Source organism: Schistocerca cancellata, chromosome 8, assembly GCF_023864275.1.
Source record: "Schistocerca cancellata isolate TAMUIC-IGC-003103 chromosome 8, iqSchCanc2.1, whole genome shotgun sequence".
Taxonomy (NCBI): domain Eukaryota; kingdom Metazoa; phylum Arthropoda; class Insecta; order Orthoptera; family Acrididae; genus Schistocerca; species Schistocerca cancellata.
Window position 1 is genome coordinate 280,672,802 of NC_064633.1, and position 20,948 is coordinate 280,693,749.

At 39.3% G+C, this 20,948-nt stretch overlaps 1 protein-coding gene across 2 annotated transcripts in view; it reads left to right on the forward strand.

Moving 5' to 3' along the window:
• The window catches only part of LOC126094704 (nose resistant to fluoxetine protein 6-like), a 386,182-nt gene that overhangs the window by 312,789 nt on the left and 52,445 nt on the right, over positions 1–20,948 (forward strand). For both annotated transcript variants that reach the window (XM_049909231.1, XM_049909232.1), the window contains exons 6-8: positions 11,266–11,351; positions 11,434–11,627; positions 14,864–15,024. In XM_049909231.1, coding sequence (XP_049765188.1) covers positions 11,266–11,351; positions 11,434–11,627; positions 14,864–15,024 — 441 coding nt within the window. The remainder of the gene's footprint in view (positions 1–11,265; positions 11,352–11,433; positions 11,628–14,863; positions 15,025–20,948) is intronic.

Below are 20,948 nucleotides of genomic sequence, written 5' to 3' on the forward strand. Positions count from 1 at the left end.
TAACTAGTAAAAATATCATTTACAGCAATTTTTGAATTAAAAATCTATAACACAACATTCAAAGTTTATTATTTAATTGTATAACATTTTACTACACAAAATACACTAAAGCACCAAAGAAACTGGTATAGGCATGAGTACGCAAATACAGAGATATGTAAACAGGCAGAACACAGCACTGTGGTCAGTAACACAACAAGTGTCTGACATGGTGTTAGAACAGTTACTACTGCTACAATGGCAGGTTATCATGATGTAAATGAGTTTGAACCTGGTATTATAGACAGTGCATGAGCGATGGGACACAATGATGAAGGGGGGATTTTCCCATATGACTGTTTCACAAGTGTGCTGTGAATATCAGGTACCCAGTAAAACATCAAATCTCCAACATTGCTGCGTCCAGAAAAATATCCTGCTAGAACAGGACTGACAATGACTGAAGAGAATCATTCAATGTGACAGAAGTGCAATCCTTCTGCAGATTGCTGCAGATTTCAGTGCTGGGTCATCAACAAGTGTCAGTATATGAACCATCCAACAAAACATCATTGATATGGGCTTTCCAAGCCGAAGGCCTACTCGTGTACCCTTGATGACTGCACAACTCAAAGCTTTATGCCTTGCCTGGGCCCATAAACACCAACATTGGACTGTTGATGACTGGAAACATGTTGCCTGGTTGGACGAGTCTCATTTCAAATTGTATCATGCAGATGGATGTGTTTGGGTACGGAAACAACCTCGTGAATCCATGGACGCTGCATGTCAGCAGTGGACTGTTCAAGGTGGTGGAGGCTCCATAACGTTGTAGGGCATGTGCAGTTGGAGTCATATGGGACCCTGATACCTCTAGATACAACTCTGATGAGTGACACATATGTAAGCACCCTGTCTGATCAGCTGCATCCATTCATGTCTATTGTGCATGCTGACGGACTTGGGAAATTCCAGCAGGACAGTGCAACACAATGTGACACCCCATACATCCAGAATTGCTACAGAGTCACTGCAGGAATGCTCTTCTGAGTTTAAAAACTTCCACTGGCCACCAACCTCCCCAGGCGTGAACAATATTGAGCATGTATGGGATGCCTTGCAATGTGCTGTTCAGAAGATGTCTCCACCCCATTGTACTCTTACAGATTTAGGGACAGCTGTGCAGGGTTCATGGTGTAAGTTCCCTCCAGCATTACTTCAAATATTATTTGAGTCCATGTCAAGTCATGCTGCAGCATTTCTCATGCTCGTGGGGGCCCTACACAATATTAGGCAGATGTACCAGTTTCTTTGGCTCTTCAGTGTATCATATAATTAATTGATATGATTAAAAAATTAACAGAACTGAAATTATTAAGATAGTCAAAGCAGCAATTTATTAACATCTATAATGGAAGTAATATAATTATTATGACCAAAAATATTTTTTTATAAAAATACATTCCTATTTTTTAATGCATTTGTTTATTTTACTTTTGAATTTCTTGCTAAAATGCTCACAATGATTATGTCAAGATATCTCATTAAAGGATTATCTGAAAATGGTTTTCCTCGGATTCAAGAGCTCTTTTATTTACATTTGGCCACATGAAGTAAAAAAAAACAGTATGGGTTCTGGTTTGAATGAAATGGTGTATTGAAAAAAATCTACTTTCTATGAAATCAAACTCACTTCATTGTTCCAAAATTTCATTAGCCAAACTTTAAAAAAGTCTTAAGCAATTTTGACAACTGATGTGCCATGTGTTTAACTTGATGCCACTTGTAATTTTATGTGAGGGAATGTGGGACATGAGAGATGAGTACTTACTTTATTAATATTAAGAGTCCACTGAAAATAATTCAGCCAAGTAAGCCCATACAAATAATTACATATGTGTATTTTATGAATATAAGAAGGCCCACACCACAGTATTAAGACAAAGATCTCCATTTATTTATTTAGTTAATTTATTTCTGTGATGTGGACCTCTAGGCCACAGTCCAGCCTGTGCATAAATGTAGTCCTGTATAGTAGGTTCAATTAGCTTTCAAATTACCTGGAAATGGAAAACAAAAAGATCTTAAACAATTTAATTGTTGTATTAGTTGTGGTATTAATGTCATTGTGCTGCTGTAAATCCTTGATGGTGCATGATGAACTGGAGTCTCATGCTCTGAAATCGCTTGAACTGGTGGTCTCACAACTCAATAACATATGCAATACTTGAAATCTTAGTCTTATCATATTATTAACTGTTTGTGAGTAAGTATATGATTATTAAACCTGTTCTGACCAGCCCACTTTCTTTCACAACAGTACTATTGCTACAAGTTAGTTACTTGTCATAGTAGGTTTAAACAGTGGTAATTTGTCCAAAACAGATTCCCATATTGAAGTCGAATGAATGCTGATGACAGACTCAAAAGAAATTCACAAAAATATTGAAACATGTTGTTACATAGATGTTTGGGATTTGGTGGCCCAATAAAAACCTTGACACTGGTGAACTTTTATGCTAAGGTGCAAATTTTGATAGCAAGAGGTTAACTGATTGATTTCCCGATATAAGCTCTGACACATAAATGTTAACTGAGTGACTTCTACCTGCAAACTATGAACCTGCTGTCTGGTGGAGCTTATATAGGCTTTTGTCCCTCCTAAAAGTCATGAGGTGCATTTTCTCTGGTATTTTGGCAGTTATTAGCAATTTTGTTTTTACAGGGTGTCAGCCCAAACAAATGCTGCTTATCATGTCTTTCATGCAATGTGTAGTGTTGATGGAAAGTGTCTGTTGGTTTCCCATTTTGAGGAAAATGATTTTCAAACTGGAATTTTACTTTCCTGTTCAGTGGAGCAGTCCCAAATTAGTCTGGTGTGATATTCATTTTATCGATATCTATTAACAGGAACAGTGAAACATGAAGAATAACCAGTACACCAGCAGTGACAGCACTACCTGCCCTGCAGTGACTGTAAGCGTCATGCAGTACCGTTGTTCAGTCACTGCTGGGGTTCTGGTTGTATATTGATATTGATAAAAAAGATATCACACTAGACTCATTTGGGACCACTCTATTGAATGGTCGTACAAAATTTCACTTTGAAAATCATTTTGTGTGTAACGGGAAAAAAAGCAACACTTCCTGTTGACACTGGACATTGAATGTAACATGTCATGAGCAGCATTTGTTAGGGCTGACTCCAACTCCACATTGCAAAAACAAAATTGCAAATATCTGCTGAAATATCAGAGAAAATGCAGCTGATGACTCTTAGCAGGGACACCTGGTATAGAGAGATGTAATGATAGTAATGATATCAGTAATTACATTTTACTTTAACTGTATGTTACACACCGGCAAAAGTAATAAAGTTCAAGGTTCTGTTTAAACACTGGAAACCCATGTACAAATATCAACAATGTAGGAAAAGATAGATGCTACTTACTGTAAAGAAGACATGTTAAGATGCAGACAGGCACAATTAAAAGACACTTACACAAAGCTTTTAGGCACAGCCTTCATCAGCAAAAAAGAAACAAACCTCACACAAACGTGACCGCCGGCTCTGGCAGTCTTCCAGTTCAGCTCCTTCAGTATCTCTGCGACACTGTCCCATGGATTAAGCAAAACTGTGACCATTTGTGCTATCCTTCTCTGTATATGTTCAATAGCCCCTGTTAGTACTATCTGGTACAGGTCCCACACACTTGAGCAACATTCTAGAAGTGCTTGCATGAGTGATCTGTAAGCAATCTCCTTTGTAGACTGATGGCATTTCCCCAGTATCCTACTGACAAGCTGAAGTCTGCCACATGCTTCACCCATGACCAAACCTAAGTGATCATTCCACTTCATATCCCTACAAAGTGTTACACCCAGGTATTTGTACGAGTTGGCTGATTCCAACAGTGACTCATTGATAGTATAGTCTTAGGATACTACATTTTTTTCATTTTGTGAAATGCAAAATTTTACATTTTTGAACGTTTAGAGCAAGTTGCCAATCTCTGCACCATGCTGAAATATTATCAATATGTGACCGAATATTAATGCAGCTTCTCTCAGATAGTACTCCATTACAGATAACTACATCATCTGCAAAGAGCCTGTAAGGTCATTAATATACAACATGGAGAGCAAGGGTCCCAACACACTTTCTGGGGGCACATCCGAAGTTACTTCTACATCTGATGATGACTCTCCACCCAAGATAACACACTGTTTTCCCCCTACAAAAAGGTCCTCAATCCAGTCACAAATTTCACTTGATGCCCCATATGATTGTACTTTTTACAGTAAGTACAATACTGAGTCAAATGATTTTGAGAAATTAAGAAATACTGCATCTATCTGGTTACCTTGATCCAAGGCTTTCAGTATGTCATGTGAGAAAGTATGAGTTGGGTTTCACATGATCAATGTTTTTGAAATCCATGCCGGTTTGCATTGAGGAGGTCATTCTCTTCAAGATACCTCATTATGTTGGAGCTCAGATATTTTCTAAGATTCTACAACAAATTAATTTCATGGATATTGGACAGTAGTTTTGTGGCTCACTTCTATTACCTTTGGTGCCTGTGTTTTCTTCCACCTACTGAGTGCCATTTTTTGTTCTAAGGATCTATAACAGATTATAGTTAGAAGAGGGGCTAGCTCAGCCACAAATTCAGATAGAATCTGAGAGGGATTCCATTGGGGCTTGGAGCTTTGTTCAGTTTTAACAATTTCAGCTGTTTCTCAACACCACTGATACTAATACTTGTTTCATTCATCTTTTAAGTTTTATGAGGATTAAATTGGAGCAATTCTCCTTGGTTTTTCTTTGTAAAGAAACAGTTGAAAGTGGAGCTAAGCATTTCAGCTTTTCCTTTGCTACCCTCAATTTCAGTTCTTGTCTCATTCGCTAGGGCTGGACACAATCTCTGGTGCCACTAACAGCCTTTACACACAACCAGAATTTATTTGGGTTCTGTTAAAGATCTCTTGACAATATTCTGCTATGATAGTCATTGAGGGCAACAGGCATTGCTCTTTTACAGCCAATCATGTTTCATTCAGCATCTCTCTGTCTAAGCCCTACGCCTTGTTTTACAGCTAATATGCAGTAATCTCTGTTTCTTTAGAAGTTTCTTAAGAGTGATTATATTACCATGGTGGTTCCCTCCCATTATGAACTGTTCTGCTGGATACATATATGTGCAGTGCATGGTCAACTATTCTTTTAAATTTGAGCCCTAGTTCCTCTACATGCTCCTGCCCTGTGCTGCAAGTTTAAAAGTTCTTCAATGAGTGAGATATGACACTACTACTGTTTTTTATCTAATTTGCTGAACGTACCAGGTAGATATAATGAAACTTTCCCTGTTTAACATAATACAGAAACTAATTACCATATGAGGACTAAACTTGGTAGCATTTGTGTCAAGGACATGGTGAAGAGAAATAATGCAGAATCAATTCAATTGAACCAGTTTTAATGTGCTGCTACAGTACACAGCACCATTACGTACTGGTACTATTACTGCTACAAAATGGACTCAATAAGTTTCCCATCAATGTCCAGAAGAGCTTGCAAGTGCAGGATTGCATAGTGCACAGCAGAATGTAGCATATTCATAGATATGCTGGCTACCTCTCTTGACATGCTGCACTTCAGACCGGCACATGTGTCAATGTTCCCCTGATAAACCCTGTCCTTCAGGTAGCCCCACAACCAGAAAACACAGGAAGTGAAATCAGGTGATTGTGCTGGCTAAGCATTTGGAAACAATTGGCTGATAATTCAATCATTTCCAAATGTGGCCCATAAAAGCAGGTAAACTTTATGAGCAATGTGCGGTGGGGCCCCAACTTCATTAAATATGTTGAGTTCAGTGAGTGTCTCTCCCGTAGGGCAGGTATGACATGCTGGCAAAGCATATCACAGTAATGCTGGCCAGTCGCACTGCATGTCTCTGTCCTTGAGTGCCAACCTCTTCAAAAAAGAATGGGCCAATGATGAATGTAGCAGTGAAGCCACACCGTATAGTGACACATTCACCATACAGAGGAACTTCATGCACAATGACTGGAGGTGAAGATCCACATACGTGGCAGTTGTGTGTGTTCACCTCATCCATCAGAGAAAAATGAGCTTCCTCTGTCCATAGGATGGTCTAGGGTCAGCCCTCATCAACTTCAGTCCTTATGAGAAAGTGGAGAAAGAAGTCAACACTTCATTGTGTGACCTATGGTGCAAGCTGCTGTACAATACAGATCTTATATGGATACCATTTGAGAATAGTTTGAAGCACCTTCCATACAGATGACAACAGGATGTTCAACTGTCGTGACACAGTACACGCACTGCCTGATGATCGGGAGCTGCTCACAGCATTGTCTGCGATAGCAACAGAAATTTCACCTGTCACCTGTGGTGCAACCGGTCGTCGGTCTCTTCCCGGAGTGATGCTCAGTTCTCCATCTGATTTGAACTTATTCATCATGCACTGCATAGCAGGTGGAGAAAGAAGACCTTCCATAATCCTTTTAGCCAGCAATATTCTTGAAGTGCAGCAGTAGCATTACTGTTGTTTTGATAATAAAACTTTACCAATAATGCCCTGCTCCTTTTGTCCAAGCTCATTTTGACATGTCAACAAGTGCTCTGTGACTGGTCAGGTGTGTGAGACTATGAATCACAATGACTGTTCATGTCACCTGGTGGCCATAGTTGGAACTTGATGGTGGTACTGTGACACATGGAAATCTTGCACCCCATACTCTGGACATTAATGCTACCAAGTTTGATACTCTTACCGTAATTAGTTCCCATGTTATAATGTGTTAAATAGGGAAAGTTTAGTTATAATCTCTTGGTATATATCTTTCTGCTTGTTTTAGTTGTCATTTGTACTTTGATAATCATTGTTGCTACACCATCATGGTCACTGAGCCCAGTTTTGTTGTGGACATCCTCAAAGACGCCAAGTCTATTTGTTGCCATTAGATCCAATATATTTCCATCATGAGTGGGATTCCTAACTATCTGTTCTTGGTAGTTTTCAGAGAAGGCATTTAGTAAAGTTTCACAGGATGTTGTATCATGCCCACCACTAACAAAATAGTAATTTTCCCAATTGATTATTGAATGATTAAAGGCTCCACTGATTTTTACAGTATGATTGGGGAACTTGCATACAAGTGAACTGAGGTTTTCTCTAAATTTTTCTCTCATGTGCAGCTCCAATTTCTGTCTCAATGGAGTTGAGTTTCCTGTCTACTGTGAAAATACACCACCTCCATTTTCCATTTGCCTATCCTTTTGGTATACACTTGAATTTTCCCCGAAAATCTCATTGCTATCAAATTCAGATTTCAACCAGCTTTCTGTACGTAGTGTTATGTGAGCTTCACTATTTTCAATGAAAGCTTCAAACTCTGGCAATTTGTTGCAAATGCTTTGGCAGTTTACCATGAGGATTTTAATTCTCCCATCTGTGGGAAGCATTTCTTTTGATGTTACACTGATACTCTTGGGTTTCCTACAGCTATCATTATCTGGATTGCATGGAGAGTCACCTAATCTCAAATCCCTTGTGCGCACCCCACACATAGTCAGCTACCTGAGTAGCAGCCTCTGATGTGTAGTGCACTCTTTACCTATTTACGGGGAGCCTAGAGTTCTCAGTCCCGTGGCACAAGTCCAGGAAGTCGCAGCCTAGCTTTTTACAGAACCTTTGAAGTCTCTGGTTCAGTCAGGACTTCCACTTGACTCAGAACCAAAGGGCCACAATCAATTCTGGGGACAATGCTGCAAATTGTAGGCTTTGCTGAAACTCCTGTGACACGACCTTCTTAGCCAGTCATTGGAATGAACCAAGAATAACCTTGGTGCCCATATGAAAGGCATCATTTGTTCCAATATCCACCATAATCTGCAGTTGGTTGCACTCTGTTTCCTCAGTGGCTGCCAAAATAGTCTCTCCAACATGTTTAATGAGGCTCCTAAGCATACACATTGAGTATACCTGTTGCCCACCTGTCCCTTGCTGCCATTTCCTTAAGGGGTACCATCATTCACCATACATTTGAACTTCTGATGGTTAAAAGACCCCTCCTCCTGACATGATAAAACAGGTTTCCCAAAAACAGGTGAAGAGTCCCATTGGCGCAGTTTCAGTTTCAGTGAAAGACAGCACCTAAACTTGAAGGTTAGAGGGATTGGTACACCACCCTGTCTTCCTTGGTCCCCATCCACCGTGTACAGGATGCCTAGATCTACCACTGACACACCACATGCAATCAGCTGGGCCAGTAATGACAAATCCTGTACTTTCCGCAGAGGAGACAGTATCCACAGGACAGGACAGTACCTGAGGTACCTCCGGTACAAGTATTACAGTTATACAACTCTCGGGAGCTCTCCCAACACACTGATTCACCACAGGTGCCAATTGCTTGACAGAAGTTAGAGTAATTTCCAGCTGATTATGCACATCAACCAACTCATCACGTATTTGAGAAAAGCATTCACAGTGGGCTGCATTTTGGCTGGTGTAATGTATTACAAGGCAGTGAACAAATAACTTAAAGTTAAGCCAACAGGTGCAGCATCAGGAGGTTGTGGGGCAGGGAAGTGGGGAAAAAAGGAGCAGGAGGAAGAGGAGCAGGGAAAGATGGATGGCTGCATTGGCAGAGGGTGGCAAACAAAGAGGCTGGGAGATGAGAATGGGGAGGAGATGATGGGACAGAGGGGGAGGAAACTGTTGGGCAGAGAGTGTGGGGACAGTATCTTACTGTAACTTGAGGTCTGGATAGTTACAGGAGCAGAGAATGTGTTGTAAGGATAACTCCAAACTCCTATCTATGCTGTTCAGAAAAGCTGGTGGTGATGTGTGGGATACAGTTGGCTTGGGTAGTGAAGCAGCCATTGAAATTAAGCATGTTGTGGTCAGCTGCATGTTCTGCCACAGGATGGTCTACTTTGCTCTTGGCCACAGTTTAGTGGTGGCCATTCATCCTGGTGGACAGCTAGTTGGTAGTCATACCAACATAAGAAGCTGCGCAATGCTTGTAGCAGAGCTGGTAAATGACATGGCCACTTTCACAGGTGGCCCAACTCCTGATGAGGTAGGATAAACCCGTGACAGGACTGGAACTGGAAGTGCTCAGTGGGTGGTTTAGGCAGGTCTTGTGTGTGGATCTTCCACAGGGGTATGATCGTTGTGGCAAGAGGTTGGGATTGGGGGTGATGTAGGGATGGACTAGGATGTTGTACAAGTTGGGTGATAAGTGTCTTTTAATTGTGCCTGTCTGCAACTTAACATGTCTTTTTTACAGTAAGTAACACTCTATCTTTTCCTCGATTGTCAAGGTATATTTGGTTGATACAAGGTGTATCTACATAGTGGTGAACCTAATTTTGTGTCATTTTCTCATTTCTTCAGTTTCTCCTAATTTATTCAGTTTCTTAATTAGGGACTTACTTGTGCAACCGAATGTATTATCTGGTTCAGAAAAATTAGGGCAACTGAAGCATAACATCAGATCTGGGAATTAAATAAGCACATACATTCAAATAATGAAAGCAATTTCAGGTAAGTCAAAACATAAGTTATGAATTTAATATTTCAGTTAACATCTTTCAACAGAAAGAAAACTGATTAGTTGAAAGAGTAAAATTAGGGCTTTTGATTGAGCTATGTGCCTTTGGAAATAAACATTGATTAGCTCATGGCATTTTTACAATCACAAGAATGGGAACAAAGTCAGTTTCTGATTTGTATAAATCAGTAACATCGATCAGCACCACTTAAATGCACTAGGGAATATTAATTTTTCATTGGAATATAGCCCAAAATAAGAATTCCAATATTTTCTTTGGCTGTGGAATGGTAACTAGCAATATATTGGAAGAAAGAAGGAAAAAATTTAGTTAAGGAGTAGAATGGTAGCAAATAGCTCCCCCTTGAGGAGTCAATATGATCACATGCAATTAGTGTGGCTTCTATTACAAAGGCAGAACAGAGAGATTGATACATACCATACTTAGACACCCCCACAGAAGCTGCAAGCTGCAAAAGACAAACTCCACCTTGTGCAGCACTGTCAGGGAACCAGATATAGTTATCCAGTAGATGCAGAAACACAACACACTGCACACAACAGGCAGAAACTATAACTGCCTTTAAGTTATTTTATATATTTACTGCTAGCATTAATTTCTTTTCTGATCATAAATTTATCGGTATTGTGTTTTTACCACTATGCACAACATTTTTGTTAGTTATGCTACAGAATGGGCTAATAACACAAAACCAAAGTCACAAAATAAATAGTGAACTATGTGGTAACAAAAGATGTGTCTTTCCTGAGTTTAATTAATCACAGCCTTACTCTTTCCTGTGCCAATTTTGTGTCACTATTTCCCACAGTTTAGTCCTCCCCTATCTATGAAAACTTTGTACTTTGCTGCACACACTTTCCCATTATGAAATCAAACACTAAGTATTTTCTATCTTTGATAATTTGTACCCACTCTTAAACTTTCAAGACAAAGTCACATAAAATTTCTCACAAACGTCCTTTGAAACTGATACCGTGAGACACTATTGAATCAGTTAAAAGCTTTTGTTCCACACCTCACCTCTTTCCTGCAAGGCCAACAGGCCACCCATGAGTTACTGAAACAACATTACTTGTTATCATCATATTCCCTTCCCCACTTCATGAACTTATAATGTATCTCAAAATTTCAGTAAAAACTGCTGTTGGTTGGTTGCCTTCAAATTGTTATCAGCAGTTGTCTAGGACTGATGGCACTCTCCCTCCTCAGCATCAACTTGTCCATCCATCACTGAGCACACCAGTGGCCCATGCTCATATCTGCATTTTTTCTGCAATATATGACAGTTTTCCTATGCTTAACTCTGCTTTCCAAACCAAGCAACCCATGTGAGTATTGTGTGGCTGGAAAAGATTGTATAAAGTATTGTTTTGTATAATTGTGACATAAATACATTGTATTCAGTGTGATGACAAAATGCAGGCTTTCACAGCCAGCAGTAACTTCACTTAGAATTTCCACACTGGCAGGCCATGGGCGATATGCAAAACTTTCCCCTAATGTTTCATCTCCAGCTGCGGGAGAGGATATCCCACACAGCTGGAGATGAAATGTTAGGGAAATTGCTAGATATTGACCACAGCCTGTCAGCCCAGAAGTTTTAAGTGAAGTGCATTTCAGGTATTCCTCTTATGTTCAAAATTTGACTTATAACACTTTTATCATGTTTACAGATCAGCTCTTGTATCAGTTGGGATAATAGCAATTATAGCCTCTCTGAGAGATATGTCTGAGACTCCTAAACGTGAAAACCACCAGGGTGAGTTACATGAATGTCATAATATATTTGATCAAAATTTGTGTTTCAAATCAACTGTTTTAGATGCCCTCTACTGCTGCAGGTAATGGTTGGAAATTGGTCCAGAGCTTCTCCCTGTATCGTACTTGGGCAGAACTGATTGGCGCTTTGTCACCTGACAGAAATATCGTATGCATCTTTGGTCTGAGAGCACTGTTGGCAATTGTCCTATACATTGAGCATGCCATCATTCCACTGGCTCGAACACCTTACACAAACAGGGTGGATTTTCTAGAGGTAAGCACACAAATATTATAAATTTAACATAGTAAGGAAGAATTCATTATAGTACTACATCAAAAATGTATTTATTTACTGCATTTATTCATTGAAAGGCATCATTATACAACAATATGTATATGTACTTATAGTATCAGTAAACACCTTATTATGTTTATTAAATTTCCTCCATATCAGTATTACACTCTTCTTTCAAATCAGTGAACCTAGTATTGGGAGTAAACAACACTGGAAATTACAACACAATACAAAACTGAAATACCAACACTTAGAAAAATTTCTCCTCTTAATACCACAGGGCATTATAATTCAAATGAAAATCTTGATATTTATCATATTCCAGGATCCATCACATTAACAATAAAAACTTTTGAGATGTTTGGCCATGCCACATTCCTCTTCAAAATTCTGAAATGTGATTTTTTCAATACTTCTGCTGGAATCTTCATCAAGATTGTGCTGATGTACCCAGATGGCAGAACACTGAATGGGGCAGTTATCTATAATGAATTACTGTCTGAATAAAGCTGCATTAACATCCAGTCAGATTGGTGTTTTTCATGTATTATAATGTTGTTCTACCAAGAACCAATGGAAGATTCTGTTAACATGATCTAGTCAGGTCTTGATGATATTTGGAAATGGTGCAAAGTCAGGCAAACTTGCTTCTGCTCTACATAAATATAAAATTGTGCACTTGACAAAACACATAAAAGTAGTATCCTATGACTACAGTATCAATGCCATACCATTTTCATATCAGCACATAAGTTTAAGAATTCATAGGGACCTGATGATGCTTTGCAAAATCTACTACAAGATCGACTTTATACGAATTCTTATTGTACACTTCTGTAAAACTAATATGTTTTTGATGTTAATTGCACTGTTCCAGAAGGATATGGCACAGGACAGTATTGAGTGAATGATACACTTACGGGGGCAACATTATTTTATTACTCATCTGAATGCCTACTAACTTCACACAGAGTGTCATCCATTGTGTGCTCATGTATCTCTACTTCCATTTCCTGTAAATACTTTAGAACTAAAGGAGGCCACTCAGTAGAAAGCAGACTCATTGAGTTGTCGATAGGCACACACAAAACAAGAAAAACATGGTAGCTTTCGGTGTTATCCTTTGACGAGATGGAGTACAAACATGCCAATACTACTCCAACAGCTTGCCCTTCATACAGGGCAGCCTTCATTTCACAAATTGGAAAACAGTTTCTTGAGGCTAACATGTGCAGTGTTCTGAAAAGTAGGTTGATTTTTTAGGCTGTTACTGTCCCCATACACCATGTTCCCACAAAACATGCCTGTCATGCAGTGTAGCCTATACACCAGAGGTTGGAAAACAATGGTTTTTCCTGTATCTCCACTTCTGTTGGAGGTATGTGGTTATAAATCCCACAGTGTTGATAGTCATAAGGCTTGCTATTTCTATGCCAAATTAGGTTGCAATCGATCCAGGAGTTTGGGAGGAAGATGTACACACACATTTACATCAGCTTTTGGCAGGTACTAAAAATTTCACCTCCTTAAGGTGACTGAGGGCAGTGATTCTGTCACATCATTGTATAGTATGAGTGTTTGTAAAATTAATGATTAAATTGTTTGCTGTAAACCAGGTGTAAGCTTGTTTCATTTCTTCCCTGGATATGTCTGGTATGAAAGTATTTGGGCCCTTTATCAATTTATTATTGTCATCAACAAACAACACAGTTTTTTAAGACTGCCATGAGGTCCTCACAAAATAATTTATGTAGAATAGTAGTAGACCAAGCACCATATTTAATGTTTCCCCTCTTTGAATTTAGTATTACAGCTGTCATGTCATTTGTTCATGTGACAATCTCTTTTCTATGGCTAAGATGTGACAACATCAGCACAAGCAGAATGCCTTAAACACTATCATTATTCTCTAGTAAGATTTTATTATCTACACCATCATAGGTTTTGGTGAGATTACATAAAATGTCAGCAGAGTAATTTTTCTTATTCAATGCTACCACAACTTGAGTTGATGAGATCATATTTTGCTTTCTTAGTAGAGAAGCCTTTAGAGAAGCCAAACAGAGGTAATGTTCTACCTACTCAACATATTTTTAGGATTCTAAGATGAGGGAGATGAGTCCAGAATTAGAGTTAACTTGCTTATCTCCATGTGTCTGTTTGCATGTGTGTTCACTATTTTTTATCACACAGTGACAGTACTAGTTCTTCAATTTATTATTATCACCCAACATGTATTTTAAGTATGTAGACCTCCGCAACATTTGAGATTAATTAATCAGCTCAATGAAACAAATAACTATTTTATAATCCAGTCCAAATTTGCAAAGTTGAGGTTTATTTTTATTTTATTATTATTATTTTTTTTCAAAGTGCACAACAAGTAGGTTGAGAAAAGCTCCAAATCTTGGTGATTAAAAACTGTATTCAATGAAATAATGCTAAAATTGTCAGTAGCATTTTGTGACAAAAATATGGCATATTAAACAGTATGAATTTCTTTACGTCAACTTGCTCATATAGTTAATGCATAACACATTGACTTGTGAGACAGGGAGGGGACTCAGAGCCAGATCAAATCCATAAGGTGGATTAACAACCATGGGCTAGTACACCAGCCAGAATGAATGTTGTTTTTAGGTGGTTTCCAATGCTCATTTAGGTAGCTCTTGGGCTGATCCCAAATTTCTGCCTCAGAATAGGCAACAAGCAAACAGTTAAAATACCAAAAAAACACAAAACAAATTGTACACGATTCACAAACAGGTGGCATTCATGATGTCCCTCCCTTAAATACCTTGATGACTGAGGAATCAGGAAGGGCATCCACCAACAGAGTTAAATATCAAAATAAAGTCTGTCAAATCCTGAAAAAGTGGACCCCTTACTAGATGGAATAAATGCTAGGGAAAAGATGAGTTCTTTTATGTTATTTGCATGATGATCAATTAGCAATTGTTCATTGCAACACTGTACTCTTCCTTCAAATAAACTGCTTAGTAAGCAGTGCTTATTACGAAATGTTTTATTCTGTGATATATGGTATAGTATGTTTAAGACTCATGTTCATTGACTTTAGTCTGTATGATAGTAATGATGCATGAAAACAAACAAAATAATATAAAAATTTTGTTGCTAGTGGCCAGAGAGGTCTAACTGTATAACTTATCATCATTATACAAACACAATTTCAAAAAAAATCTTTTTTCTTACAGCAACTGAAGATGCCAATCACTGTTGCACTCCGAACAGGTTCCCATTGCACTGATTCTTTCTTGCTCATGAGTGGTGTTCTAGCTGCATACACACTTACAAGAGAGCTACAGAGTACGGGCAAGATAAAATGGTTGAAATGGCTAATAGGTCGGTACATAAGGTAAATGTCCTATCTCACAATGATAATCCATGATAGATTTGATTTTTGTACAGTTACAAAAGAATATTATTGAGATAAAGCTGACAGAAAACATTTAACTTCATAAAACATATCAGATGTACAGTCTAAACCAAAATTATCCAGGTTTGCTGCTGAAGTATAGTACAAATTACATGTGCTGTTTTAATTAAGCAATTTTAGCTTTGTGTGATTTCTTCCTTTCATTAGTTTTGGGACTAATTATTTTCTCAGTTACCTGTGTTAAAATTCTTTACCATCAGATCCGTATCTGTCTACATGATGGGTGCTTTCCTGTAAATGAGTCCATTTATAATGAACAGGTACAGTATGGTACAGTACATTAATGATGGCCCAAAAAATCTGAAAGGAGTCAAACAACAACACTGCATACAATTGACATGCATATAAAAGTCCAAAGGAATCTCAGAGAAAGAAATGTCTCTTATGAAATAACTCTCTTCTTGTGACATGTTTCTTGATTTCATGTTCAAATGCAACACCATTTCTTTTTATGAGAGGTCATGTCATATAGTTAAGAAAAATTAAATAAAAGTTATCACTAGGCTTTTCACACAGTCTGGTCACAGTCAGAACTAGACATTTTATGCACTAGCACATTTATTTATTTATTTATTCTTTGCCCATGGACTCCAGCTGAAAATCCAGCTGAGAGTATTGGGTGTGTCATACAATAGGCTATTAACATCAAACTTGATTTCATTATATATAAATGAAACAAATGATTAAACAGAAATAGTCCATAATCATACAAAGGTATTACATGTTTCACATTATATGTACACACAAATCCAAATAACATACATGATAATTTTAAAAGATACATTTCAGTAATTATATAACGTATTAAACACTGTCTTAGTATTCACTCAAACTGTATATACATTTCTCTGTGAGATATAGTTTCAAATGATTTTTAAAACATTTTAGGTCTGTTTCTTTTTTAATGATTTTGGGGAGTTTATTAAAAAACCTTTTGCCTGCTTCTTCTGGGGCAGTCATAGACAGTTTTAGATTTCTGTTTATCATGTAGTAATTTTCATTTCCTCTTGTACCGTGTTTGTGTACATCTTTATTTAGGAGGTGTTTATCACTTGACCTTACCGCCATTATGCTTTGGTATATGTACAGTGAATATACTGTCATAATATTATAGTATACAAAAGCTTGCCTACAGGTCTGTCTTGGTGGTATTTTTGCAATGCATCTCACTGCCCTTTTCTGAATTGTGAATATTCTTTTTAGGTAGCCAGCTTGTGCACTTCCCCATATATGAACTGAATAAGACAAATGTGGGAAGACAAGTCCATAATACATTGATCTGAGGACTTTATCATCCACAGTCTTAGCTGTTTTATGCATGATGAAGATCTGTTTGTTTATCTTTTTACACAGTACATCGATGTGCTCCCCCCATGCCAAATGTTTGTCTATTATAGTTCCTAGAAAATTTGTGCTGGTTACTTCTTTAATAGTCTTTCCATTTATATTAACATTTATATTATAATTTTCACTATGCTTGGTCTGAAATACTACATTCATTGTTTTAGACTGATTCATAAACAGGTTGTTTTGTGTTAAATATTTATTTGCATTTTCGATAGTCAGGAGTGCTTCCTTCTCAAGCTCCTCCTTGTGTCAGCTGTGCAAATGATTGTTGTGTCATCAGCATACATTATAAGTTTCTGATTTATATAGCTAGGGAAGTCATTTACGTAGAGTATAAATAGTATTGGCCCAAGCACAGACCCTTGCGGCACACCGTGTTTAACTGTTTGTAATTCTGATCTGTAGTTTGTTATATTTCCCCCACTAGTATGTCTGATTTCTGTACATTGTTTCCTATTTGTAATGTATGATTTAAGTATGTCATAGCATTTTCCTCTAATTCCATACTGATATAATTTCATCATTAATTTTGAGTGGTTCACACAATCAAATGCCTTAGATAGGTCCATAAAAATCCCATAAGTCTTTTGTTGCCTGTCAAGTAAATTAAGAATGTGCTCAATTATATCTGTTGATGCTGTTTTTGTTGACTTCCCTTCTCTGAAACCATGTTGTGATGAATGCAGTATACTGTACTTTGTTATAAAACTTACAATTCTATTCTTGTGATTCTTGAGTTTCTCCCGGCGTATTTGATAATCAAAATATCCACGGGTATGCTGCCGGTCTATAGTGTCCAACGGGCACAATATTTCGGCGATCAAACATGTCGCCATCATCAGGTGAACTGACGGACTGAGCTCCTGTGAACGTGCCGGCACGGAGATCCGTACGCTATGGCTGTTCAGAGGGAACTGGGTTTGGTCGCGGCGGCGGCCGATTTAAATACCCTCCGCCCGCGGCGCGCTCCCTCCGCCGTCCGCGCCCAGCGCCACGGTCGCGCGGTGGAACAGATTGCGACGGCGTCTGAGATGACGTCGGTGTGATGGCTCTGTCCGCCGTGGTCGTCACAACTATACGTCTGCTCGATTTACTCTTGATCAACCCGATCGCTGGTTCCCAAGCCTTGCTAAGATTATAGCCACAGTCCCGGTTTATGAGGTCGTCATTGGTGCGAATTTCGATGGCCTCTCTAACAACGCTGTCCCAGTATCTCGACGTCTGTACCAGAATCCTCGTGCGGTCATATTCCATGGCGTGATTTTCCGACAAACAATGTTCAGCGACCGCCGACTTGCTCGGATACATCAGTCGCGTGTGCCTCTGGTGTTCACGGCATCGATCCTCGACGGTACGCATCGTCTGACCAATATACGACTTGCCACATTGACACGGAATCTGGTACACGCCGGCCTTCCTCAAACCGAGGTCATCTTTGGCGCTCCCCACCAGTGCACGAGTTTTATTTGGAGGACAAAACACAGTTCCGACCCGGTGTTTCTTCAGAATGCGGGCGATTTTCCCCGCGAGTGCGCCTGTGTATGGAATAAATGCAATGCCTACCTCCTCCCTCGTGACTTCATCCATCTCAACAGGTTGTGCTGCAGTGGGTGGGCGGAGAGCACGTTGAATCTGCCACTCTGAGTACCCATTTTTTCGAAATACAGTTCTCAGATGTTCCTATTCCTGGGGTAGACTCTCTGCGTCAGAGATAGTGCGCGCCCTATGTACTAGAGTTTTAAGTACCCCATTCCTCTGTGAAGGGTGGTGGCAGCTGTCTGCATGCAAATACAGATCAGTGTGCGTAGCCTTCCGATACACCCCATGACCTAGGGTGCCGTCAGCCCTTCTCTTGACCAAGACGTCAAGGAAAGGTAATTTACCCTCCGTTTCAGTCTCCATAGTGAATTTGATGTTGGGGTGTATGGAGTTTAGATGTGTAAGGAAGTCAAGGAGTTTATCCATACCATGTGGCCAGATGACGAACGTGTCGTCCACGTAACGGAAAAAGCAAGTAGGTTTCCATACGGATGACGACAGGGCTTCCTCCTCGAAGTTCTCCATGTACAAATTCGCTACCACCGGTGAGAGTGGGCTACCCATGGCGACTCCCTCCGTTTGTTACGAACAACGTGCTCTCCGCCCACCCACTGCAGCACAACCTGTTGAGATGGATGAAGTCACGAGGGAGGAGGTAGGCATTGCATTTATTCCATACACAGGCGCACTCGCGGGGAAAATCGCCCGCATTCTGAAGAAACACCGGGTCGGAACTGTGTTTTGTCCTCCAAATAAAACTCGTGCACTGGTGGGGAGCGCCAAAGATGACCTCGGTTTGAGGAAGGCCGGCGTGTACCAGATTCCGTGTCAATGTGGCAAGTCGTATATTGGTCAGACGATGCGTACCGTCGAGGATCGATGCCGTGAACACCAGAGGCACACGCGACTGATGTATCCGAGCAAGTCGGCGGTCGCTGAACATTGTTTGTCGGAAAATCACGCCATGGAATATGACCGCACGAGGATTCTGGTACAGACGTCGAGATACTGGGACAGCGTTGTTAGAGAGGCCATCGAAATTCGCACCAATGACGACCTCATAAACCGGGACTGTGGCTATAATCTTAGCAAGGCTTGGGAACCAGCGATCGGGTTGATCAAGAGTAAATCGAGCAGACGTATAGTTGTGACGACCACGGCGGACAGAGCCATCACACCGACGTCATCTCAGACGCCGTCGCAATCTGTTCCACCGCGCGACCGTGGCGCTGGGCGCGGACGGCGGAGGGAGCGCGCCGCGGGCGGAGGGTATTTAAATCGGCCGCCGCCGCGACCAAACCCAGTTCCCTCTGAACAGCCATAGCGTACGGATCTCCGTGCCGGCACGTTCACAGGAGCTCAGTCCGTCAGTTCACCTGATGATGGCGACATGTTTGATCGCCGAAATATTGTGCCCGTTGGACACTATAGACCGGCAGCATACCCGTGGATATTTTGATTAATTCTATTCTTTATTATCATTTCATAGATTTTAGCAAATGTTGAGATCAATGATATTGGCCTGTAATTTCCTAATTCATCCCTGTTCCCTTTCTTAAATATTGGCTTCACTTTACTTACTTTCAGTGAATCTGGAAATATACCTTCTTCTATAGCAGCATTCAGCATGTGTGTCAATGGTTTTAATATACATTCTCTGCATTCTTTTATGAGATGTGATGTGACACCATCCAAGCCAGATGAATGTTTAATTTTAAGTTGTTTTATTAGGTTTGACACTTCTGCATCTGTTGTAGGTATGAAAACCATAGTATGATTTGTATGTGGGGGGTTTAACAATTTACTTGCTGCATTTGTTTTATTTTGACTTATTAATTCGTCTGCTACAGTAATATAATATCTGTTAAAAGTATTGGCTACTTCTAGAGGGTTTGCGTTGCTTTTCCCACTCATCAGTGGGCAGATGTCCTCTGCCCGATTTGTTACTTTTCCTCTCTCTTCATTAATGAACGACCATAAACCTATTGAGTGGTTCTTTCCCTTATCTATAGACATCCTGATGAATGATGCTTTAGTTTTTCTGATAAAACTACAGTACTCTTTCTTTTTTATTTTATACAGTGTGTTGTAGGCCTCAGTATTTTTTTGTTTGGAGAGGTCATAATACACTCTCAGATTATTTCTGGCATGGATTACTTCTCCAGTCACCCAGCTTTTCTTTTTTTGTTGCTGTCTGACAAGCCTTTTACTAACAGGACATGTAACATCATAATAATAACTGAATAAAGAAAAAAACTGGTTCCATTTGGTGTTTGCATCTTTAGCTGCATATATTGTTTCCCAGTTTTCTGCCTCTAACATCTTTTTTAGCAGCTTTATGTTATGTGGGTAGTTCTGTCTTCTCATCTCCCATATCTTCTGCACTGAATCACTAGTCTTTATATTTATGTCTATCATGATTGCAAAATGGTCTGCTAATGTGGAGTTTATTACCTGTGTGTCACAATAGCACGTAGGAATATTTGTTATTACATGATCAATTATAGTTTCACTATGCTTTGTTACTCTGGTTGGTTTATCTATTTTTATTTTTAGGTTGTATATGCACAATATGTCCAATAGGGTCTTAGTATTGTCTGTATTTTTACTTGTGTCTATGTTCAGATCTCCTATAATTATCAAATAAGCATATGTTTTTGAGAGGTGTTGGATTATATCTTCCAGCTGTTCAAAGAAGGTTTTGATTATACCATTTGGTGATCGATACAAACCTAATACACAACATAAATTCCCAGCAATTTTAGTTTCTAGTGCTGTAGCTTCAAAGCTCAATTCTATAGCATATTTTGTTATATTTATGGCTTTAGTTGATTTATAATTAGAAAAAATGGCAACCCCACCACCTTTATAGGAAGTTCTGCAAAAACTGGCTACTTTCACATAATTCTTCAAGTTGTACATTCCTATGTGATTTTCTTTTAGCCCATGTTCTGTAA